The 27058-nt window shown below is 40.0% G+C and overlaps 1 protein-coding gene across 1 annotated transcript in view; it reads right to left on the bottom strand.

The window, feature by feature from the left end:
• ctnna2 (catenin (cadherin-associated protein), alpha 2) overlaps window positions 1-27058 on the bottom strand; it is a 361900-nt gene that overhangs the window by 316051 nt on the left and 18791 nt on the right. Inside the window, exon 2 of the mRNA XM_083924298.1 lies at window positions 16370-16476. Within this exon, the coding sequence (XP_083780424.1) occupies window positions 16370-16471 (102 nt within the window). The 5' untranslated portion in view covers window positions 16472-16476. The remainder of the gene's footprint in view (window positions 1-16369; window positions 16477-27058) is intronic.

Below are 27058 nucleotides of genomic sequence, written 5' to 3'. Positions count from 1 at the left end.
ATCGAACAGCAACAACTTTTAGCTTCAACGCTGTACTGTATATAATATTGTCAAGACAGGTTAACATTTAAATGCATTGCATGCAAAGAAAAAATACATGCAGATGTATTTCATTGCATTTCATTTAGTTGGCACTTTTATCCAAAGCAATTTTCATTCACACAGGGAGCAATTTTAGGTTCAGTGTCTTCCCCAAGGAAAATTCAACATCCGGACCGGAGGAGCCGAGGATCCAGGTAAAGAGGACACCCACTCTACCTTTGGGCCACAGCCACCCCAGAATATACTGTATACCACTATATTTTCCTGAAGATGTGAGCTGAATCCTGCAGAGCTGCAAGATAATTTACACTGAAGGCTGTGCTCATTTTTCATTATACACTGTGATTAAAAATATATTTTGAAGTTAACAAGTGCTGAAGTGCAAAGCAGTAAGGATTAGCAAGCATTAAAGATTGGTACCTGAAATTTTTTTTGGGTGGTAAAGAGGAAGGGTTTTAGCAGGAATTGTGGCACTGCAGGGGTGTCAAGCTCTGACATTCTTAACCACGCAGCGTACTTGCTGGGAACGATATCCTCATAACACCTCCTAGAAGCATGCTCAGTTTTGCCTAGAGATGAATGTTGGAGAGGAACTGTGCCGTACAATGATGGATAAGAAGGGAAACTGATGAATAATAAAAAAAGGTGCTGGTAGTCAAATATTTTCATCTTATTTTTCACCAATTTTCTACTTCACATTTAGGTCTCTTAAATTATGAACACTCATGGCATATAACAAATAGTGGCAAGAAAACATGATTCACTAGAAACACAGAGTCAGTGGAAGCAATAGCAGTATCTGGAATAATGATTCTCACATTTTACAAGGTAAACTTCTCAACTTCTCTGCTTCGAGAGTGCAATAGACGTTCGGTCTCTCCATATTTCCTCATTAGTAACCCTCTTAGCCCATTGTCCTATACGCTTTTTGATCCTCCCACTCCTTCATTCTCACCACATGTCTTTTTGCTTTTTGGGTTACTAAATTCATGTTTGCAGCATGACATTTTTTTAAACATAGTTGACAGAGCCACACAGGGTGGGTCAATAAATTATTTCCTGGGGACATGCTCAAATCGTATGATGCAAGCAATTTTGCACAGAGTTGAAATAATCACACACCTACAAAGCCCAATGTTGGAGCCAAGAAATAACTAAAAATACTGTTCATCTAGTGCGTGTGTGTGTGTGTGTGCACGCGTGCGTGTGTGTCTCTGTGTTTGAGTGTGTGAAAAAAAGTCCACGATTAGTCCATGGGGAACTAATCTTAGGAAAACAGCAGTGGGTTTTGAAATCAATGTGCAACACTGGCCAATTAGAGCATTTCAGCAACAATGCATTATTTTTAACTCTCAAACTTTCCATCTCAACTTAACGATGCATATAAGAAATTACTGGATGTTAAAATGATGTATTTCTTAGGTAAAAATGCCAGTGAGTCCTCATTTAACTTGGGCTGAATTTTTGCATGACGTGCCTTAAGGTTGTCACATAATCTTCACAACAAATGGCAGACTATATGACATCCATAATGCTGTTTACTTCGAAGACAGACCACATAAAAGCTTTCTCCAATCACATTCTGAAATGGCTTTGAGTGTGAGATATGGTCACAATGAGGGTAAAAAATCAATGCAGCAAACGCGGCTTCAAGGAAAGTGTGAGAATATAACAGTACAACAAGGTTTGGATGAGATGTAAAAGTAGAAGCAACAGAGAACATATATATCTACAGTGCAGCATACGAAACCTCTTTGCTTCCCAAGCAGCAGGCCACCTACAATGAAAACTCAACTTAACTGGCATCTGCATGTCATTACTGCAGCACACTCTCTCACTGTGACCTTCATTCCCCACCCAACACTCCACAAGCCTTCCCAATTTAGTAATCCATCCATATTTGTCTGTCAATAATCCCTTTCCAAAAAAAACCTCCATCTTGGTCTGACCTTAACCTCTCTGTCAGGGAAGTTAAATGGTCTGCAATAGCCTTATTCATAATGTACACTCCAGAAGGCTTTTCAATGTCCTTTTTCAACACATCTGCTGATAATACAGAGCCCACATCCCATTCTGCCCACCACATGGAGGTAAGGCTGTCACGATACCAGAATTTTAAACTACAATAGAATACTTGTATTAAAAAAAAAGTACTTAATACATATTTCACTATCACAGCAAAAAGCAAAAAAGTTGAAAATCTAATTCTAGATCTGTTTTTTATAGGCTAGCTTTAGTACTTTTGATACTACTGAATGTGAATTTTGTATCATTTTGAATCACTTGGTGTTGAAAAGTATCGACACTGACACTTTTGACAACCTTACAGGATGACAATTGATCATACTAGAACCGACCTGCTACCCACACACACACACACACACACACACACACACACACACACACACACACACACACACACACACACACACACACACACACACACACACACACACACACACACACACACACAGGGTCTGGATACACATGTCAATACTTTTGCCCTTGTTGACCAAGAGACTTGTGAATGTCCATTAATGTCGCAGTAAACTTGACTTTTGATTTCACAAATAACTAAATTATTGATAGATTCTTTGTCAAGAAGACAAAATATATCAAAATATTTGCTTGTTGACAGATGACTGGGACTTTGTCTGCAAACCCTCTTTTGTTTACTCATTCACTACTCCCTGTAGCCGATTATAGACACTCAATAGTTAAAGGGATACTCTGCCGATTTTAAACCAGCTCCGCCTTGTTGGGAGCACTGATACAGAGGTAATCCATACACCATTCATCTGCAAACACTGCAAACACTGTCATGATGAGACAGAGCTGATTTAAAATCTGAAAAGTATCCCTTTAACTCAATAGTGAGCAGTATATTGAGACAATTTGCACATCTACTATTCATCATTCTTCTGCATCATCTCTGATTGCATTGTAGGATTGTAGCAAATTCATATTAGTCTGGGCCCTCTCCGGTTAATTTTTGATTTCCAAGAGGCATTATAAACCTTGCAGAGCAAGATGCTTCTGGATAGACCTACAAACAATTAGAGGCGTGAAACTTGACCCACAACCAATCACAGCAATGGAATGATAGTGCTTGCGGCCGGGTCACAAACTCAGAATACTGCTAAATGGCACACCAAAATGCCCTCTGAAAACATGCAACACGAGAAATAGGCAATACATTGACATAATAATTGGTCGGTGCCACCCAGTTTGACAGTTTGTCTGTTTGAGTCTGAGTTTCATGAGCCTGCAAAACTGTGTTTAACGGACCTGTGGACTGGATGGTGACGCTTTCAGTTATCGTCTTAAGCCCGCCCCATGAGACAAACGATTAATATCGGACCGCCCACGGCCAGGTCGGCTGAAAATGTGTCTGTATTGGAGAGTGGCCAGACCTATCTGACAGAACAAATAAAATATGACAAGGGCAGATCACTCAACTAGAGGGAACAGGCAGATTCAAAGGTCTGAACCAACCAAATTAAACTGCGTATGTTGGGGTATCTACTAGCAACAGAATGTGCAGCTGACACAAACTCTGTTACATTACAGAACATTCAGATTGTGTTGAGAACTGTTGGAAAATAATGGATTTTCCAGTTCAGGGTCTATATGGATGGAAGATTCAGTAAAATTACCAGAGGAGGGTGCAGCACATGTGGTAATATCTGAGGAGGCAAACCTGATGATGGTGGTAAGTAAATGTGTCCTAGTAGCCTGTTACAATAATGTTTTCAATAATAATGATTATTCAAGGAATAATAATAAGGAAAACATTACAGGTCTGAGACAGGTAGTATTCAAAGACAATGTGGGTAGTTTATCTTTGTATTTCAATCTTTCTCAAATAATTTACATAATTTGTGTTTAGAAAGGAACTAAAAATATGTCAAACTAAAAAGACAAAAGAACTGTGTTTAAAAGTTTCGAGGTCTCTCTTAAGAATGAGACCTCCTATAAAAGTTAATTTAAAAGTTCACTCTAGACTTGGGCTACACGGTGGTGTAGTGGTTAGCACTGTCGCCTCACAGCAAGAAGGTCACAGGTTCGCATCCCGACCTCGGCCTTTCTGTGCGGAGTTTGCATGTTCTCCCCGTGTATGCGTGGGTTTTCTCCGGGTACTCCAGTTTCCTCCCACAGTCCAAAGACATGCATGTGTTAGGTTAATTGATGAGTCTAAAATTGCCCGTAGGTGTGAATAGTCTCTGTACGTATCTATGTGCCCTGTGGTAGACTGGCGTCCTGTCCAGGGTGTACCCCGCCTCACGCCCGATGTCAGCTGGGATCGGCTCCAGCACCCCCGCGACCCCGACCCCGGGATAAGCGGTTGAAGATGAAGATGAACTCTAGACTTGTGTAACACTGTGGTATTTGTCTTATGTTAATATTTCATTTCTCATCACTATTTTTTATAGTGGTAGGGGGGCCTCTATACTAAACTTTTTCTCCTTGATATTGTACGTCATCATGACGGTTTTCCTGATGTTTCAGACATTGATATACAAGATGTTTAGGTTATGCTTTAGGCCCTCTGGGCCTTCTCTTACCATATATGATTTTTAATATTTTTAACAGCAGTATTAGATCATGGCTGAAGGAGAAAAAACACTGTTCTCACACCTTTGTAGACACACCTGTATTTTATTTAGTGTTTTGTGTATTTGTCATTTTAAATTGGGTATACATTTATCTAAGTATTTTCTGGATGTTTTTTGCCGATGCATTTGTGATAATTGTGGATGGATTATTGTCTATGTGTCAGTGGATGTACTTTTCTCTCTTATTTCTATAATAACTTTTAAAAACAAAAGCCTTATGTGGACAATTGTTGCAAATTAGCCTCTACACTTAACACATTGCACATATAATGCTACTGTGATGTCCATATCAAATAAAACAAAATGAAATAAAATGTATTTTTGACATGTCACAGTTGGCAAAGTAGAGGTGTAAGTAGTTTTAATGTATAGTGTAATAAGAAAGTGCATGCTGGCTCACCGTCACACTGTCATGGCTTGGAGACACATGAATAGAATGGAGCCGTCATTAATGTTATTAGTAACACCTGAGCTTTTTCCTACTGTGAGTGACAGGTCAAAATGCTGGCTGTGAGTCTTATTACTAAGCTAGTGTTGGATGTACTGACTGTTTCACTTAGCAACAATTTAGTTAGCAATTTAAATTAAAAAAAAAATCCAACTGCATCCAAATATTAGGTTTAATTCACATGTTAATTTCTATTGAATCCATTAAGTATGGACAGTCCACTACTACTACTTCTACAACTACTATTGTATTACTATTGTAATACTATGTATTTATGGAACAAGTTCTACAGGTTGTGAAAAATATTAAAACTAAAATATTGTAAAGTTGGAATTGTCTTTGATTGGGCAGCACAGTGTCTAGTTGAGTTTGTGCTTGAGAAAATAGAGAGAGGTTCTGTTTCTAAGGCAATCTATTCTGATGTGGTATATTTTCTATGGTAGAAAAGCAGAGCGGACAGCCAGCATCTGTGCATGGCTGCTGTTCAGAACCCTGGGGCAAGCCATATGCTGACATAGCAAGGTGTCAGAAGATACAGCCCGAAGACAGATAAAAGTGTTTTTTCACAAGATCCAGTGCTGACCCTGAGGAACAGGCAGATGTAATGAGAATAAAGAAACTATCAGGGGGCACTCTGCATAATGACACAGCTGCCATATTTATTATACTACTGTGTAAAAAGTAATACTTCCACTATCACCTTTTTCAAGACAGCAGTTTAAATGTACTGCATGGATGTGCTGAATGTGTGTTAATTGACACTTATATGTAATTAAGAGATACAAAATAAGAAAGTAAGAGATAAAGAGGTCCAATAAAAGAAGCCAAGTTTTTGCATCACTAGACCTACATCTAGGCAAACAATTGACAAAATGGAATCACACAAGTACACAGGGCCAGTTCAGTTCATTACTGTAGTTCCCAAGATCCAAGAGAAAATATGAACTTCATCATATTACAACATTTAAGGTCAAACTGAAAAGTAAATGTACAACCTCAATACTACTCACTACACTGTTATAAACATATATCATCAGCTAGTGGTGTTGCATAGGTAATATCCATATACAATCCATCCATTCCATGTAACCACTAGAAAATAAACCATATAACTTTTTTCTTTTCTTTAAGTCACAATATAAAATAGCTTAGAGGAGGTTCAGTCAGGAAACTACCCCCCCCCCCCCCCCCCATATAATATGTCACAATGTGGTGTAATTGCCAGAGACTCTTCACAAATCACATTATTCTGCACCATGTCTCTTCTTATTTAAATAAATGTATATGTTAAGTTAATTGTAGGCAATATTGAGAAAATAATGACAAATTGCAAGAAGATACAGGAGCAAAGATTTGGATTTCATGCCTATGAGGTGAACTACAAAATACTAGTGGTGCATGCTATCATGGGAATTCACTACGTAGTAAAAAAAATACCTCAGGGGAGCAGGTGTGTGAAAAATCTGAGAACTGAGCTAATTTCACAGTATCATGCAAGGCAGGACAGCCAACTGAGGCATCAATAAAATAGACCAATTACGTCACATGTGTTACATAATGAGATGAAAGATGGAAGAGAGCAAAATCTAATTTTATCCATTAGACAACTTAAAGTTCAGTTTATCACCAATAATAATAATTTTCCTGTACTGTTTTAGATTGATTTTTCATTATTGCAAACTTGGTTTAGAAACTAAAGACTTAAAATTTTCACCTTTAGCTCATATGATTATTACATCAAACCTGAAATGTAAAGTTATTGTCAAAAAACAATTAATGTTTCATGTCAAATTAAATTTAAACCATGCTTTGGCCTATTTTTCCAGCTGTCCAATTCATTTTCCCTCTTCCATCTTAAATGAATGATTGCTTCCTGTAACATGGCAAGTGTCCGATGAATAGTATGCCAAGAAGCAAGGGTTCCAGGCTGCCTTTGAACATCACCGCCTCTCACATGGTTCAAAGCCTCTTAGAAATACTGTCATCCAAATTCAAACAAGGGATAGAAAGGAGTACAAACAGTGGAGGACATTGCATCTTCAAATCCAGTGAGCTTTTCACTTCTTTTTCCTACCAAGCTTTCAAAAATGAAGAAAAAGAAAAACTAGACCCATTTTTTTAGTGCATCCAAGACCCAGGCTATATTTGATGAATTCTGAATATGCATATCTGCAATAAAAAAAATTGTGAGATACCCAAAAGATATTTAGTAAAGTCATTAGTCATTTCCCCCCTAAAAAGTAAGATGATTCTGTTGTCAATGAGCTCCCATCATATTCCTAAAGTTATGATTACTCTCCAACCTTTGAGAGTGTGTTTTGTGGTTTCAATAAAAACTTTGAGGAGAAGTAAAGCATCCCTTCTTGCCTCCAAAAACTGTCTGTTTGAGGTCCAGGCTTCCTGCTTTTCCACTAGCTTAATGGATTATGACAGTGATGCAGCATGAAGCCTTAATCCCCTTTCCGCCGTCGTCTCCCCTCCCTTTATGTTAAGCCCCTTGACTAGAGCGTGTGTGTATGTGTGTCAGTTGCCAACCAGTACTTGGAGCCAAACTTTGTTTTTATATCGTCCAAAGCCCAAAGTGGGTTAAAGCATCCACTGTTGGCTGCCAAACCTACCCTTAAGGTGCCCTGCTAGCCCATTACCAGGCATTGGAGCAAATATACCGGGAAATAATTAGCTGTGAACTTTATTAAATAATATAAGATATATGTTATATTTCCACAACCCTACTGTTTTGCCGTGTCTTCCAAACATGACTAATCAATGATTCATTCAAGCAGCAACATAGACAGTGCCTAACTCCACCCAATGTTATGTAATCTGTTAATAAACTATATTTGTCAACATCCCTCTTTCATTTTGAGTGCTTGTCTTCTCCTTATAACAGGACTTGTTCCCAAAGGCCTTAATGATCAAGTCAATGCTTACTTGTGACAATAAAAGAGAACAAAAATTAATAAGAGGATAAGGTTTGTCGTGGTACTCATGTATCCCTTCCTGTAAGAGCTAACACTTGCTCTGTTGGGTTTACCAGGTATTTGAAGCTGATTAAACATGACATGAATGGAGTAAGATACCAGACATGAAATGTAATATCTACCAAATTCAATGAAGGTAGATTTGAAGATAGCTAAAGACAGCGCACTCACGCCAACAGGGGAACACATAAAATGTAAAACACAGTATGTCTAGAGGTGTTTTTTTTTAAGAATACCGTTTTATTAAGCGTCAATTATAATCTCTAAAACCTATCAAAATGGTATGCAAATCACAATAACTCAATTCAAAGACATTGACTGTGCCTAGACCCTCTTAACTACTGTATTTGCCTGGGTAATAATAATACAACAGCCTCAAGGCAACCTTTGACAGTAATTACACAATATACTACAAATGCAGACTGCCGATTCATCCTGAGTTTAAGACATCTACAATTGTAAAACAGGAAAATAGATAACTGTTAGAGTGACAAGTGTTTTATGGCAGAAAATGACTGTGTGCAGATATAACCTCCAGCCAAGACTGGCTTCAAGAACAGGAAAGCAAAAATAGCATCTTGTGATGCATATTTTGTTTTTTCCTAAATGTAATACAGTGACAACAGTAGATACATTTATGTGAGTGGTAGAAAAATTACTCAGATCCTTTAATTACAACGCAATAAGTCCAATTTGCATTAAATCAGTCTGTGCCAAATTTCCCTCTCCTTAAACACAGGACTTTAATCCAGGGGAGTGGGGTTGATTACCGTCTGTACAAGACCAATCCACAGCTTTTTTTTCAACCAAGTGTTTTTCATGCCTAACCCTAACTGTCACCTTTTGTTGGGTGAAATTGGTCATGTAACGTTGTTTTTTGTGTGTTGTTGCACTTCCGGGTTAGTGTCTTTTGACTTCCGGTCCGGTGCAGTTCGGTTTCGTACGAATTTCTGTGCATAGCTTTTTGTAGAATTTGGTACGTACCTGTTCATGAGAACACACACTAAGCAAAACTATGTTGCCCCTGCATCTTGTTCAAGTCACAGTCAGGGCAATGGCGAGCTGAAAGCGGTCACAAGTGTGTTTTTTCAAAACTCGCAGACAATGCTCGCTGCAATATAATATAATAATGAGGCAACAGTGGTCGGTTACACTTCCTCTGAGACACACAACAGTGTTCTGTATGACAGACTGACAGGCTAGAGGTTGTAGAGACACGGTACCCAACCCAACTTACAGTACAGTAAGTAAAAGTACCAATACAAAACTGTAAAAATACTTAATTACATGTTAAACTCCTGCATTTTAAATCCCACCTCAGTAAATGTATTCACATTTTACAAAGTTTAATATTATATATTACCACTAATTTTATCATTAAAATGTACTTAATATATCAAAAGTGAAAGTACTAAGTTTGCAGAAGAATGGCCACTGTAACGGACATATTAAAATAAATGACATCATGAAATGGTTAATACTGAGCATTGATGTGTGAGAAGCTTTCTACTGTTTGAGATGGTCATGGTGGAGCTAATTTTGACTACTTTATATACCCCTCCAAAGGGTCCAAGACAAATATGAGGAGTCAGGAAATAATTAATTGGGCAGAAAAAAAAAAGTTCTGCTATACAAATCTATAATCACTTATCTTTTATTTTTGCTTTTCCTAAAGATAATATTGGATAATGAATAATTAAAATCTAATCTTAACTTTGACTGTCTAGGATTATTATTTCAAATATCCTAATCCTAATCTATAGGACCTCGATGGAGCAACATGATGCCCAACGAAAAGGTGCTGCAGCGTGTTGAGATGGCATGGTTGAAACTCAACAAGGAGAAATGCTCCCTTAGGCATAGCCAGCTACGCTTCCTGGGTCATCTCATCGACCAGTCAGGGGTCAGACCGGAACCTGACAAAGTGGAGGCCATACACCAGCTGCCACCGCCTGAAAATGTGCAGGAGCTAAAAAAGAGTCTTTGGCATGGTGAATTACCTGAGGAGGTTTGTCCCAGCCCTTGCAGTGGTGGGACAGCTGTTGTATAAACTGCTAAAGAGCAAGAACATCTGGACCTAAGGACAATCACAGCAGTCAGCTTTTGAGGATTATTAAAAGAATGCTGACTAAAGCACCTGTTCTTTCCTTTTATGACGTCACAAGGCCTACAGCTGTAGCTGCAGATGCCAGTAGTTACGGACTAGGAGCTGTGCTGCTTCAGCTCCACAGAGAAGAGTGAAAGCCAGTAGCCTACTGCTCCAGACATCTCTCAGAGTGTCTGGCTGGTGTGTGGGCTTGTGAAAAGTTTGATAAGTATCTGTGTGGCCTTGATGAATTCAGGCTTGTCAGTGTTCATAGGCCATTGGTGCCGCTCATCAACAGCCAGAGCCTCGATAATGTTCCCTTGAGATGTCAGCGTCTCCTAATACGACTTATGAGGTACAAACCAGTTGCTGTATATGTGCCAGGAAAAACTCTCCTTGTTGCTGATGCCTTGTCCTGAAGCCCACAAACTTACACAAAAGAAGAGACTGACACACATAGCGGATGGAGTGTTATGTAGCTTCGGTGGTACAAGGCGTCCCAGCATTACCAAGCAGGATGGAAAGCATCAAAATGGCCACTGCAGCTGACAACAAGCTGCAGTCTGTTATCAAATTCATAAGAAGAGGATAGCCAGAATACAGTGGAAATGTACCACCAAATGTCAGAGCATACATGAAGGTGAAAAATGAGCTATCAGAGGTCGATGGTTTGCTCATACTTGGAATCAGGGTCATCATTCTGCTGTCACAGAAAGCCGAAATCCTACAAAAAATACATGATGGACATCAGGGGCTAACACAGGCCAGAACTCAAGAACACAGTGATGTCATGCCACTCATGCCAAGAGCAAAAGCGGGCCCAACAAAAAAAGCCACTTATCTCTACACCTCTGCCTGACTGTAGGGATCTAATATGACGATATTAGATCGTGAAGGATAAGAGCGTGTTGACAATCTGCCAAATCAGAGAGAGCGTAGTATAATCTATAGGGCACCTTCTATCCACTGCTGTTCAATGCCCTGCACAGATATATCGGGTATAGACAATCAAGATCATGCATACACATTAATAAATCACCCTAATCCCCAAGAAGTCAACAATGATGTATTGCAAAGTTAAATACATTTTTACAAGTCAAACCTTTAAATGTTCATAATACATGGGTATATTGGAAGACACCAAAAGCCACATCAACACTGTATAAGAGTATCTACTGACTGTGAATGAAGCTAGTTAAGCAAAAGTTTGACCAGTGCCTAAGTCATATCATTTCCTGTGGTTAAATCAAAGTCTATCCACTTTTATAAACTAATACCATTATGTCTTACTGTTTGTTTGTTTTTTCAAATTTACACTCCAGCATACATAAAGTTTAGAAAGTAGTAAATGAAAACAGCCCAACTTCTACTTATTTTCCACCTGCCCCTCAAGAGTACCTCCCTGTAATTCTTTCGAGAAATATTGCTACTGCCTGCAGTATAAAAATGTTTACTATATCAGAGGCATGCTGCCTTCATGCGCAGTGATAAAGTAAGCCCCTCAGTGTTATTGGCTGTGGACTTGCCCAGTACTCCAGCAGGGGTGAGAGAAGCTTGGTCATGATAGATGAGCCTGCTATCTCCAAGCAATGTCAGGATGAGCCTGTTTGTCTATCCCCCTGAGGCAACCTTTTATTCCATCCAAAAACACTGAATCATCCAAATTGACAAGGAAAACAATCACAGTTCATATCCGAAAAAATATTTCACACTTCCAATGCAATTGTAGTGAAGATGAACTACCAAACTGAGCTGTTGTGCTTATTCCCATAGGTGTGTAGTGAATGCATTTTGCCGCAATATCATCTTGGTTACAGCGTTTTCCTGTTATTGCGCAGCAGAGTAGATAATGAATAATTATCAATTGTAATATCAATCAATTCAGAGAAGTGACAGTCAGATGGAGGGAGTGAATAAAGTTATGGATAATGTATTAAAAAAGTAGTTATAAGACAAATACCAAAATAATTCTCAGTTTAAAGCTGAACTTACAAAACTCTCCTAGATGGCATAATCAGATCAGATCAGATGTTTACTATTTCAAGACCTGTCCAACAAAAAACATGCACCTTAACTCTTTTTCTTGAGGTTAAAATCGATAAACAATGTGTCGGGAGTTCACACACTCAGAATGAAACTGTCTAAAAGGATTCAGGGATCACTCTGCAAAAACGGCAAAACAAAAAAAAATCAAGATGTCAAAGGGAAGACACAATTTGCTGTAAGGGCAGTCAGGCATTGCTATAGAAAGGAATTAATAATGATCACTATGTGTCAAGATAGGAAGCTCATCAGCTTTTCATTCCGCTAACAATTAGCAATCACCTAACTGTCACTTTGATAACCACTCATAAGAACAGACACAGGATGTAGCTGACGGACTACACAAAATTTAAGTTGAATGTAAACCGACCAGGTTGGATTTGGATACTGGCTAAATTATTAGTATATATTTTATTAGAATTTGTTCAGATTAGTGTTACATGGTAAACTGATATTAAAAAGGTACCGCAGTACCGAGCCATTAGAAACAATACTAATTCATGTTTTATTAGTATTGGTACTTCATTAGTTTTGTGTGACAGCTGTGTTGAGTGTCTGTGTGCAGCTCCTCTCTGCTTCATCGCTGTCTGCAGCCAGAGTCGGCGTGGTTTCATAGTGACAGACAGTCACAGAGCGAGACAGACATGGATGAAAGTGGCAAGAGTGCTCCTGCCGACAGTCCTGGGATTGTTTATAAGCAGTTGCAGGGAGCCGACAGTGTCAAGCCCACGGAAACCACAAAGGCCGTCTGTAAATTATGCTCGAAATCGATACAGACCAACCTGGAGAAACATCAAGCTCACAGACATGCAGACTTGTTCAAAGAGTTCAGAGAGCTGCAGGTTAGCGATAGATAACATAAGTATCCCCCAGATGTAACGTTAAGTCAAGCGAGTGTTTATTTTGTGACAAGTGAACTTTTTTCACCATCAGAGTTGCATGAGGCAGTCAGGGGTAAAGCTAACTGTTTAACTGTCCGATGTGGTTCACACATATCTGTATGCAAACAGTTCACACTGGAGACATTAACTTTATTATAACATGCGCTGGTGTTCACAAGTATGCTGATCAACAACATCACTTATAAATTATCTATTTTAAGTAAATCAGTTCTGGTAATATAATCATACCATGTACATTTTTGTCATCATTTATAATATCTATTGTAATTTATATTATTAGAGAATGGTCTGATTAGAGCACAGACCTCCATAAGGTCTGAGTCATTTGTGTTGTACTTTATAAGTACATTATGTAGCTATAAAGCTCAGCAGCTTTTACAAAAATATATTTTTATTTTGACTTTTTAAGTTTAAGTGGTTTAATCTATCTAATAAAAATAAATAAATAAATTTAGGTTCCACATGCTGTCATCTAATATTTTATTCGTTTGATGATGTTTTATTTTTCCACCGTGGTATCATTTCAGAATCAGAATCAAAATCAGAATCAGGTTTATTGTTAAGTATGTTGGACATACAGAGAATTTGACTCCGGCTTATGCTTTGCTCACAGTTTCCAAACATTTAACAGGACAAACCTAAACATAACAATAACAATAACATTAACATAACAATAACAGAACAATAACAGAACAACACAGAACAATAATTTAAGATAAAAAATAGAGGTAATATTAAAAATAGGTTAATTTCAGTATCGGTATCAAGATATTTTAGGCAGGTATCGTACCAAATGAACAATGCATGCCTGGGTTTTCTTTCAAGAAAACAGTAATGTTGGTCTGGTTATGTTGTAATGTTGGAAGTTTTTATGTAACCCAATTACAGCAAACAAGCCCAAAACCCATAAAGTTATACAGGCAGAGATGAGGAGACGGGTGGCCGCCAATAACTCAAGCTTACAGATCCTATAAAATGAATGAGGACTGAAACACATTGTAAATTTAAGTTCTGATTCAGCCATCTGTTTGTGTGTTCTTATTGGTATTCTGTTGATTTGCCATGAACTTAACTTTGTGTAGGCACAAAATTAGCTGTTCAAATCTGGCAACCAAAATATCAAGCAGGTCTAGAACAATTATGGTCCCAAGGATGATCAGGATTTAAACTGAAGCATGTTGCAAGTAGGCAACAAGTGTTGCAAAGTACTGTGCTGCTTTAACACATTCAACAAGTGATGAATGCCTGCACAGATCCTATCCAAAAGCTTTACAGCCCTTTAAATGGTTATGCTGGCTCATTTGACATTCTATGAACACCATAACACTGAAAAGATCCCCAAAGCATACATCACTGTGATGTAATGATAGCTGTCAGTGCTAACCTGACTCTCGCCAGATTAATTTTGTTCCGCTTGCTTCCCTCATCCTTCTGGGATTGCTCAACTGGGAAGCGGTTTCAGGAGGCTGGACCTTATCAAAAATCCTTGCATATGATTGGATAAATCACTTGTACGTCATCTTTATTGACGTGCTACTTCAACCACTCACATCGAAACCAACCTGTGATGCTGATGAAAGCGACGCGACCACTTTCCTATGGAGCGAATCCATATGGTTGAGTGGAGCTAGACGGATTCAAGACGGAAGTAAGGCGGAACGAAAGTCATCAAGTGACAGTCTGGTTAGGTCAGTGCCTCCAAACAAGAAATCCAAAAAGATTCAAATGGAGGCTTGGACTTGAGTTAAATGACCAAAAGACAGCTACACAAGTGTTAAAATTTTAACAAGTTGACCACATCAAAAAGGGTTGGAACTCATCTCAAGGATGTCTTTCTGTAATAAATAGGTACAGTCCCTCTTCAGTAAACTTAAATATGTTCACAACTCTGCCTCTGACATCTGCTGACTTCCAACCGCCGCTCTGACCACATCACCCCTGTCCTCCATGACACTGCACTGGCTCCTCATCAAATACCGGATTGACTTTAAAATACTACTCATCAGTTTCAAAGCCCTCAACAACCCTGTCCCCTCCTTACCCCTCTCCACCGCCACGCTCCTACACCTCGCCTAGGGTCTGCTGATACCAACATCCTCCTGCATATCAGGAATAAGCTTCGGACCTGGGGCAACAGAGCCTTTACTGCAGCCACACAGTCCCTGTGGAATGTTCTTCCCAGCTATATCTTCAACGCCAACACTCTTTCAAGTCAGCCCTCAAAACTCACCTTTTCACTCTTGCTTTTCACCTCTAACTTCTTTTATTTTTGGTTGTTGTTTTTGTTTTGTTTTGTTTTAGTTGTTCTTGTCAAAGCGTCTTTGAGCACATGGAAAAGTGCTATATAAATTTGATGCATTATTATTATTATTATTATTAGAATGATTCTGTGTTCATTTTGTGACTACTGTTAGTGAGTGTGCTTGATTGTACAGTAGGAAAAACTAAGATTTCTTAGTTATTCTAATACTCTGCAAGAGTTCATTTATTTCCGAAAAAAAGACCGAAGATTTTTTTTTTTTTTTTTTATTTTCCTTAAGTTTCCTACTTCATGGCAGCTCTTTAATAAAATGTACTTGAGTTGGGGAATTCATCACTGTTTACAGCAAATTATATTTGATTTTTGACAATGTTAGGCATAATCATTACTGTTGCAATGTAATGCAGTTGATGGTACATTCAAGTGCTTGTAATAACATTTAGATTAAAAAAGTAATGCTTTGGAAGATAATTATACTGTGCTGCAAGCCCCGGAAAGATTTGGCCCTAACCCTAGATCTAACAAACATTTTGCACAAATTCTGGGTAGGGTGAAAAGTCTGTCATAGACTCAATCCGAATCTATCCAAATTTACTAAATCTAAATGATACCCAACCCTCGTCACAGATCACAAATCAGGGTGACTTGATTCATGCTGAGGCATCTGTTCAGCTTGAGCAGCCAAACAAAGTCCGTGGCGATGAGCCAAAGTATTTGGCAGTAGCATAATACAGTTTAACATATTTACAACAAGTGGTCCAGTAAAGGTGCAATCAGAAATCTCTCCATCACATGTGACATCATCAGACTTCAGAAGACATACTGAAAGTAAACAAACATTTAAGTAAACTATAAAATATATACTTGGATTTAGCTACTCTCTAGTTTAACTAAATATATCAAACAATGTGAGTAAGAAAGTACACTCTTTTAAGCTTAAATGCTCCAGCTGCTCTTTTGTTACATTGCATCAGAGAGATAACTCAACTACCTGTGTGACCAGCGGCTCCAGAAGCCTCTCCACAGTCAGGGTGCGGATTTCAAGACTCTTGGGGTCCCATTTCAACAAGATGGGGGAGGTGGCGGTCGTCATGGTCTCTGTTGGGAGCAAAAGCAGATCAACAGTTACAGGAATGTTTTGCTGTGAAAAGCTGTTGACTAATTAAAACATTTAAACACTGTGAGGTCACATTGCACATTACCCTTGCCTAAGAGGACAGGGTGGCTAGAGGTGTTCACAAGGTTTGTAGGTAGTTATCAGCTGTGTGAAATTTGTTTTTGAATAAATGTCTGCTAGCATAAATGTTCCTTATAAGATGACAGGTTGAGAAGGGGAAGCAGTAGCTCAGTCCTCAGGGACGTGGCTTGGGAACCGTAGGACTGGTTCAAATCCCATATGGACCAGGAATGAAGTGTGGACTGGTGGCTGACGAGGTGCCATTTCATGTCCTGGCCCCTGCCGAGTTGCCCTTGAGCAAGACACCATACCCTCGACTGCTCTGGGAGCATCATTATAGGGCAGACTGAATGAAGATACGAGACTGAATAGTACAAAATTTATAACAGGGGTTGTGTGATGGAATATCACTCTGTTATCGTGGCTAGATGAGGACCATTATTGTGGCCAAACCAATATCTTAATCTATAATATTGTCATATCCCCAAGCCTAACTAGAAGCTCTATTCAGAGGCGCTGAACCTTTTCTCTAAGCTGACCTTCTGTTCCCATACATTGGCCTTATCAGCGTGTGTGTGTGTGTGTGTGCGTGTGTGTGTGTGTGCGCGTGTGAGTGTGTGTTTGTGCGTGTGCCTGTGTCACTGTATCACTTTCATCCTAGGCAGCGAGCTCCTGACACATACAGCGACGGGTGCATGTGAGTCCAGTGCTGCCTACGGTCACAGCAGCAGATTTCTGAGTGATGTGATTTCAGATCTTTCTGGCATCTTATTAAAAGTATTGTTGTTATAACATGTTTTCTTTCTAAGTGAATATTTAGAACTGTAGTTCCAGTGACCGCAGCGCTGTGTCAGCTGTGGTCTGAGCGTCTGTAATGAGCATTTTTAATATGTAGGTGTGACTCATTCATGATGACTCTTTTAAGACAAACTGCAGTAACAAACGAGAATAATAATGTTAAATGATGTATATTTTTTGAATGTTTAGTAGTTCTGTTGATCATATCAGCAGATATCAGCTGTTGGTTAGTACTGAATATCCAAAGCCATAAAATGTTATCAGGGAAAGCCATAATTTGCAGCTAATTTAATAATTATATTGAAACACTGCAGCCTGTGCATGTCGGAGACAGAGTAACATTATAACGAGCGTCTGTGTAGAGGGTTTTCTGGCGATTATAGAGTTTTTAGACATTTCCATGTTATGAGGTAATGTTTATTTAGAGGTTGACAAAGTGTCAACATGGCATTTCCATTTAAACATTGTGCTTCTAAATGTGTCCATGCAATAAACATAATAAACTACTACCATCTCATCTCATCTCATCTTCATCCGCTTATCCGGGGTCGGGTCAAGGGGGCAGCAGCTTTAGCAGGGGACCCCAAACTTCCCTTTCCCGGGCCACATTAACCAGCTCTAACTGGGGGATCCCGAGGCGTTCCCAGGCCAGTGTGGAGATATAATCTCTCCACCTAGTCCTGGGTCTTCCCCGAGGCCTCCTCCCAGCTGGACGTGCCTGGAACACTTCCCTAGGGAGGTGCCCGGGGGGCAACCTTACTAGATGCCCGAACCACCTCAACTGGCTCCTTTCAACGCAAAGGAGCAGCGGCTCTACTCCCAGGTTCCGCACGGATGGCTAAACTTCTTACCCTATCTCTAAGGGAGACTCCAGCCACCCTCCTGAGAAAACCCAACTACTACCTTATTAGGAAAATAGTGTACTGCACAGATAAAATCATCTTCTTTCTCAAAGCTAATTATCCTTCATTTCACAAGTTTTCTTTTCAATAACCACATAATATGTCATGGGTTATTCCTTACAAACAGATAACATTTAACCAATAAGAAACAATTTTTCACAGAGACCATATTTCATCATGAGGTTTTTGCCAATACTGAATCCTCACAGCCATCCCACAAAATATAATGAAGCGCAGGCAAAAACTATTGGCTCACAAACATAATGTTGATCTCCAGTGACTGTTGACAGTTGAAAAATCTGGGCTCCGCACGGTCAACAATTTCAGCAAATCACAAATTAATGACCAGTCACCACTCTAATCTTTATTTTTTATAATTAACTTTTTTAATTAACTCCATCATTACAATGCATCTCCAAAGCTGGAACGTATTGGGTAAGAATACAATAAATTCAGGGAGAATTGCATTGTTTTTCTTCAGCTGAAAAGCCGGATGTCATTTAGTGAGGTTTTGGCATAGATTCAAAACTCAAAAGCATGGAAAAACAGGAAAAAAAAAAGGAGATCAAATTAACCTGAAGCTGAACTCATTCAGCTAATCCAACAATCTTTTAAAGAGCAGAATCTCTGTATTGTAGAAAAGAGCAAAACCAGAACTTTTTCATAGTCATATAGGTGAAAAGATGCACTCCTGACAGGGGGCTGAGCTCTGCAATATGAGTCTCAGTTGTACAGTTCTTTAGACAATTTCCTCTTTAACTTGGAATATTTTTTTCATTACAGTGTTTATAACCCTTAAGCTCAGTGGGGTTTTATTAGGTGAATGTGAGAACAGAACAGCTGGCATGGGGGTAGCAGTCTGTTTTACTATAGGGATGTGTTTCTACAGTAAGCAATATCAAAATGGGCCAGGCGGGACTTGCTCAGTCTACTGCCAATGTCAATGAGGCAGAAGGGAATAAAGAATATGAATAAGAATGACAGATCTGGGCCAGAGGCTTCTAATACTACACACAGTGGGTTAAAGACGGATGAACAGTAGGAAATCTGGCAACCAGGCACTATTGATGAAACCACAACCCCGACATTATAGTTCTCTCAAAAGAGCATAGACCTTTAGATTAAATAATAATTCCAGCCTTTACTTATGCTAGTGCCATTGCATGTTAGTCCCCGCAAGGAAATCTGGACATGGACAATGAATCATGCTTTGCGCATCGGTCAACTTATCAATCTATTGGACACAGTAGTTTGACAGAACCTAAGGGAATGGTGCATGTAATTTCTCTGTTCTGACATTTTCAAAATTACACATACTGAGAAGTGGAGAGGAGTGATATGCTGTGTCAATTCTAGCAAAACCGGAACACTTGCACAATGGAGCTAGGAAATATTTGCACAATGCTAATTGTGAATTAAGAAGCTTATATCTGTGCTATAACTGCTGCAGAGGATGCAGGGCAACATATTTACATAGAAAAGTTTGCAAAAATGATCTTCCTTTCAGTAGAAATTCATAATAGTTGGTGAAAGTGAAAGTTTTTGCTTCTTACCGATAAAGGCACTCTGCAAACACATAGTAGTGACTCTTTCTCTGTGGTAACAGTCTAGCTGAAGTCAATTCCAGGCAGCTCTCAGCTTGTTAGGTTGTAGCTGGAAATTATTTAGGAAAAACAGCCTTTCTTTCTAAAAAACTAGTTCAGCAGCTTTCCTTTATGCCCTGAAAGGTTACCCTGCATAGCATAGTACATTCAGTATAATGAAAATGAGCAGGAGGGAGGATTGGCTGGTGGACAATGGCTTGGTTTTGGCTCGACTTGGTCACAAACTGGACTAAAATGTGTTTCTGAAAACACTTTATGTTCTAAATAGGCAATACAGTAACAGAATATTGATTCATATTTAGTCAATGCTTCCTTGTTGTCTTCCTTGAGTGGTTGTTTTTCTTCAGGCAAAGTGGAATCTAGCAGATGCCATTAGGAGCACACAGAGAGGGCTCTGGGAGCAGACAGGAACGGAAGATGTAGGCAGAGATACATTGCTTTTTCAGCATGTGCTGTCAGGATATAGTGACAGTTTCAGCAAAGTTTCATATCCGGTTCCGGAGCTGTGTCAAGCGACAGCCAGCAACAGTTGCTCTCTCTCCTTTCCGCACTTTTTAGCTATTTTATCTTATTTACTGTCTTTTTATTAGTGCTTTTTTTCCTGTAAGTCGTCGTGCTAACCTTAGCCTACTATATTTGTGAACTTTCTTACATGTTTATTGTCCGTTTGTCTCATTCTTGGGACTATTTTTGCCGACCGCGTCTCCGTCTGGACGCAACAAAGCGGCGGCTCCATTGTTTACACCCTTGAAGAGCTGTTGTCACTAACACCAAAGGCGCTGATGCGAGAGAGGCCTGAAATCCCCACAGAATTGAGGAGAAAGTACAGGGGATGTAAGGCTGGACGTAAACACCGGGAAAAGAAGAGGAGATACAAACCATCTCTCCCTTTCATCACCATGGGGAACGTAAGGTCGCTGGCTAATAAGATGGATGAGCTTGCGGGGGACATCCCGGATTCTAACGTAACTGTGGACGGCTTTCAGACTGTTCGGGCGGACAGGAGTCACCGTGAGAGTGGAAAGAGGAAAAGTGGGGGACTTGCTATTCTTATTACAAACAAGTGGTGTCATCCTGGACATGTTACGGTAAAGGAGCGTGTGTGCAGCCCGGACATTGAGCTGCTTGCCGTGAGTCTGCGGCCATACTATCTGCTGAGGGAGTTTTCACACGTGATCGTCCTGGTTGTTTACATTCCTCCAACTGCAAACGAGGCACGCACGAGTGACGTCACCCACACCGTCGTCCACACCGTCGTCCACACTGTCGTCGCGGGCCTTCAGACCTGGCACCCAGACGCATTCATTGCAATATCTGGGGACTTCAACCACATCACTCTGGCTGCAACACTGCCCACTTTTAAGCAGTTTGTGAACTGTCCCACCAGGGAAAACAAGACACTGGACCTGCTGTATGCTAATGTTAAGGAGGCTTACAGCTCCACTGCCCTTCCTCCTCTTGGAAGATCGGACCACAACCTCATCCACCTGCATCCCCTGTATAAGCCCCAAGTCCAGTAGCTTCCTGTGACCACCAGGACTGTGAGGAGATGGTCACAGGAGACCGATGAAGCTTTACAGGGCTACTTCGAACTTACAGACTGGGGTTTGCTCTGTGATTCACATGGAGAGGACCTTGATGATCTCACGGACTGCATAACAGGGTACATTAATTTCTGTGTGGACAGCGTTGTTCCCACAGTGACTGTACGCTGTTTTACCAAATAACAAGCCGTGGGTCACCAGAGACATCAAGGTCCTGCTGAATGAGAAGAAGAGGGCCTTCAGAGATGGGGACAGAGAGCAGATGAGGCAGGTCCAGAGGGAGCTTAAGGAGAGGATTCAACAGGGCAAAGACAGCTACAGGAGGAAGCTGGAGCACAAACTCCAGCAGAACAATTCAAAGGACGTGTGGAGCGGCATGAAGAGCATCACTGGCTACAAACCATCTGGTAGCCAGACAGAAGGAGGTGGTACTGAACTTGCCAATGAGCTGAATCTGTTCATCAACAGTTTTTATGAGAGAGCTCTGGACCACCCCCCGACGGCTCCTCCACAACCATCCACCTCCAAACCTCCAGCCCTGCTGACACCCCTCCCTCCCCCTCAATTCCTTTCCTGACTTTGCCCTACCTGTCCCCTCCCCCCCGCCATCACCTCTCTCCACCCCCACCAACGCACACAGCAGACAGACCTTCACTGCAGAGCAGGTGACGAAGGAGCTGTGCAGACTCCGCCCAGGCAAGGCTGCAGGTCCCGACGGTGTCAGCCCGAGGGTCCTCAAAGCATGAGCAACCCAGCTGAGTGAAGTCCTGCAGTACATCTTCAACCTCAGCCTGAGTCTTGCAAAGGTCCCTGTGCTGTGGAAGACATTCTGCCTGGTACCAGTACCGAAGAAGGTGCGTCCCAGCACCTCCGAGGACTACAGACCGGTGGCGCTGACGTCGCACCTGATGAAGTCCCTGGAGAGGCTGGTCCTGTCACTTCTTCGGCCCCTGGTCAGCTCATCACTGGACCCGCTACAGTTTGCCTACCAGCCGAGACTAGGTGTGGAGGACGCTATCATCTTTCCGCTCCACCGTGTCTGCGCCCACCTGGACAGACCGGGAACCGCAGTGAGAATCCTGTTCATGGACTCCAGTGTGTTCAATACCATCCAGCCTGCTCTGCCGGGAAGTAAGCTGACGGCGATGCAGGTGGACCCTCCCCTGGTTTCCTAGATTACGGATTACTTGACGGGTCGACCACATGTCAGACTGCAGGACGGAGTGTCTGACACTGTGGTCAGCAGCACTGGAGCTCCACAGGGAACTGTTCTTTCCCCCTTTCTGTTCACCCTGTACACCTCAGACTTTCAGCTCCTCTCTGAGTCCTGCCACCTGCAGAAGTTTGCTGACGATTCTGCAATTGTTGGCTTTGTAAGTGAGGGGAAGATGATGGAGGAGTACAGGGGCGTTGTGGACTCCTTCATAGACTGGTGTGCAGCTAATCACCTGATTCTAAACACCACCAAGACTGAGGCGCTGGATCTGACTAAGGAGGTGGATTTCCACAGGAGTAAATCTGCCCCCACACCCATCTCCATCAACTGCGTGACTGTGAATGTTGTCCAGTATTACAAATACCTTGGAGTATACCTGGATACCAGATTGGTCGAGCAACACTGAGGCTTTTTACAAGAAGGGCCGGAGTCGTCTCTATTTCCTGAGGAAGCTCCGGTCATTCAATGTATGTAACACCATGCTGAGGATGTTTTACCAGTCGCAGGTAGCCAGAGCAATCTTCTTTGCTGTTGTGTGCTGGGGCAGCAGACTGAGGGCAGCAGACGCAAAGAGGATCAGTAAGATCATCAGGAAGGCTGGCTCCGTCCTGGGGGTCAAACTGGATTCTTTGGTGGCGGTGTCAGAGAGGAGGATGTTGTCTAAACTGCACAGCATCCGGGAGAACAGCACTCACCCTCTCCTCCAGCTGCTGACCTCCAGCAGAAGCATCTTCAGTCACAGACTCATTCTCCCCCGGTGTAACACTGAACGCTGGAGGAAGTATTTTCTTCCGGTGGCATTAAAAACTGTATATAACTACGTTTAACCACGATGTCCATTGCACTCTGTCACACAAGTTATTGTTTGATTTAAACTGAAACTGTTGCACAATAATTTCCCTCGGGATAAATAAAGCTTCTTGAATCTTGAAATGTGACGAAAAAATGTAGTTTCCATAAAAAGTAACCAACTTCAGCTTAAAAGAAATACACCATTCGAGCTGCAATTAGTTGGTTGTTTGGTTAGTTGTTCGCCAACAAATGAGTTGACTATTTTGATAAAGAATTATTCTTTTGAGCTGTTGTTTTGTCTGGCACAAAAAATGTTTTCTGGGTTCTAGCATGTCAAATTTTGCTGCTTTTCTCAGTTTTATATCATGTAAACTAAACATATGTGGGGTTTGGACATTTGGTGAAACTAACAAATATGTTTGACATCACCTGGGACTCAATTCGTACATCTGAACATTTTTTTTTACTTTTTCTGACATTTTATAGATGAAACATGATGAGTAAATAAAGAAAATAATCTTTAGTTGCAGTCCTTATAAACTTCATGCTGATAATGATTCTCTATAATAATGATCTAGCATAAAAATTCTGTAAAGAGTCTGAATGTTACTTATGGAGGAAATACTCTCATTCAAATATAAATGCTCTTTTCCATTACAATAGAGGCTCAGCTGAAAGCAAAGCATGCAGATTGCAGTGCTCAATACATTATGCAACTGCCAGTGATGGAGAATGTTCTAGTGACTCGTGGTGTTGTTTGTTGTTGGTGGAGATATCTGTCAATGTCATGACCCTGTCAATAAATGCTTCTCACACCTGCACATTATAATTGTAAAATGTGGGAAATATCATTACAAAAGTTCATTATCATGCATAGTGTATTTGTATTTGCAATGCAGCCACCACTTCAAAACATGTTTTTTAATGATGCAGAATATAAGCAGGGAAGAAAAGTGAAATTCACAAGAGGGAGTCTCTCTCAAAGCTAGAACAAAAACAGCTGAGAGACTGTCATCCGTCAAAAAGGCTGTCATCTATAATGTCATTATTCAGCATATTCAGCTGCACTGTTTAAAAACGGATATGATGATACAGAATGATATGTGGGAATACATTTCTGAGATACATTTAAAGTCTCTCTCCGATGAATTATTGATAAAGCACTTCCACCCAACAGAATATTCAAATTAACAATTTAACAAACAATTAAAAACTATTTACTGAAACAGATGGTGCAATTTGTCCCCCTCACTCATATAATGGACTGATCTCAGCTTCAGGAGGAAACTGGACAGTATTAATGGTGGAAGGTTAAGTTGTTAGTGTCCCAGCCCATTGTAAGAAACACAAGGTGGTTAAAAGTAATTAAGTTAACCAAAATTATTACAAACTTTTATTTAAGCTTAAAATCTGTTTGAATTATTCCATATAGTACCTAAAAAAATGGGAGGATACTTTTGACTGCCCTTTACCATGGACACACATTTTTAATTTAATATGTAAAATAACAACTGACACTTTTTTAGGATCCTTCCAATTAAAAATACTTAATATTTTTTTTTGTCTACTAGAAAAATGTTAAAGATTTGAGGAAATATTGATCTGGATGAGTGTCGTTCTGTACATATTTTCTGGTATTGTCATATTGCTTTTTGGAGGGAGGTGCATAAGATGTGTTATTCATTGAGTATACATTTTAAACTGGATTTAATTTGTATTATACTTGGTGATGAAATAGAGATAAATAGTTATATTACTTATCTGATTATTTTGTTAAGAAAAAAGACGTTTTTAAAGCTGATGATGTGCATTTATTTAATATCAACTAATTTAAAATATTAATTATATGTTACTTTATTTTAAAAGGACTGATTATAAACACGAATGAAGATATTAAAAAAAATTCAGAGAGGTTGAAAGGATTTGTTGACATTGGGGGTTGGTGAGGGGTCTGTAGAAGTTGGGACGAACTATGGAGATTATTGTTTTGTTTTTGTCACTTTTTTTGGCCCCATTGGTCTGGTTGTTTTTGGAGACCAGTGAGTTTATCCTTAATATCTTTATTGCTAGTTTTTATTTATTTTTTTTAATCATTTTAATTATGTATTATTTTTTTCTCCTCCTTTTTTTTGCAAGAAGCGAGTCTGTTTCTCTAGGTGGCCTTGAGTTGTGATGTAGGTTATGTATATTGTTTGTTTCTGTTTTTATTTGTAAAATTAAAAATAAACAAAAAAACAATTAAAAATGCAGTTTATCACATGCTGAGTGCTTACACACTATGTTGCAGTGGTCGGTCATTGGCTCAGATATTAGACTAAAATAATTTCAAGAGGAACTACACGCATTGTTTTTTCACTTTACACAGAGATTTTTGTTGGCACATGGTGCTAATACAGGGGTTTTTAACTGGTGCTGGATTGAGAGTTTAAAAACATAAAAAACAGTAATGTTAACCACAATAAACAGCATGGTTATGGCTATGTACTGACACTCCCCCTCAGACAAACACACCCTGGAGAGAATCTTGTAGTGGAACAACTAACCCACCTACAGTACCCACACATTAACTCTCTCAAAGGACCATAAATGTGCTTCTATTGACTGTCAAAGCTCCACTAGACACCATGCCTGCCTGTCTTCTGGCAGAGAAACATGACGGTGCATGACAGTATCTTCTCATGGCCGATTAGGTTTGACTTCCAGATCTATACGTCTCAGTCCATGTTACACTGGGTGGTCTCCCCTGTGATTCCTGATACCCTGCATTTGGTCACACCTCCTACAGTCATTGGTCCTTCACTCATGTTGCATTTTGAAATATGCTAGTCTGAAAGAGAGATTTCTAGGGTGGTAAATTTGAGGATTTAATTGAAAGTTACATTAGAGTAATGAATCATGTTTAGCCTTTATGGTCAAACAGGATCCTGCCTTAAGTGCAATGTGTCTACCCAGTTGGATGGCAAATACCCCCCGCCTTAAAATAATAACTCTTTGGCTATGCATGAATAACATGGTTGAAATATTTTTCATTCAAACTGCCAAATTTTGCCAAAAGATTACAAGTTCATAAATTACTGCAAACACAGTGAAGCCTCTCATTGTAATGTGAAATGCTGACACTGTGCTGCATCTTTCGGTTTAATTAAAGGCATTATGTTTTAAAGGAATGTATAAAAAAATGGAATGCCAGAATTGACAACTGAATACCTACCCAATTAACAAAAATCCGGGAATTTATGTCCAGACCTAAAAATAACATGAGTCACAAGATTCGTTTTCACAGGGCAATGTAGACATCTTGATACCATAGATTTCTTAGCTTCTACAATTTTTATGGTAAAGAAACCGTGACGTTATATAACTGTGTTTATGGCAAAATCAGTTAATCGAAAAATCCCTAATCAGCACCATCCTACAGCACCTACAGTGCCTGTACTAGATAAATTGGGTTAATCAAGCAATGTAGCAAGGTGTTCAGATGACTTAAATTCAGTTGTGCATCCTCCTTTGCTCACATGTGACCACATTCCCTACCCAATCTCAATTAAGTCTGTCCAAATACAAACTCCTATGTTTTCCCACACCACAGCATGAGCCCTTTCCGGAGGAGGGATAAAATATCTTCCTCTCAGATGTGTTTTGTTCAA

This window comes from Echiichthys vipera (assembly GCF_963691815.1).
Source record: "Echiichthys vipera genome assembly, chromosome: 2".
Lineage (NCBI taxonomy): Eukaryota > Metazoa > Chordata > Actinopteri > Perciformes > Trachinidae > Echiichthys > Echiichthys vipera.
The sequence above is the reverse complement of the archived record's forward strand: the minus strand, read 5'-3'. Positions and strand labels throughout refer to the sequence as shown.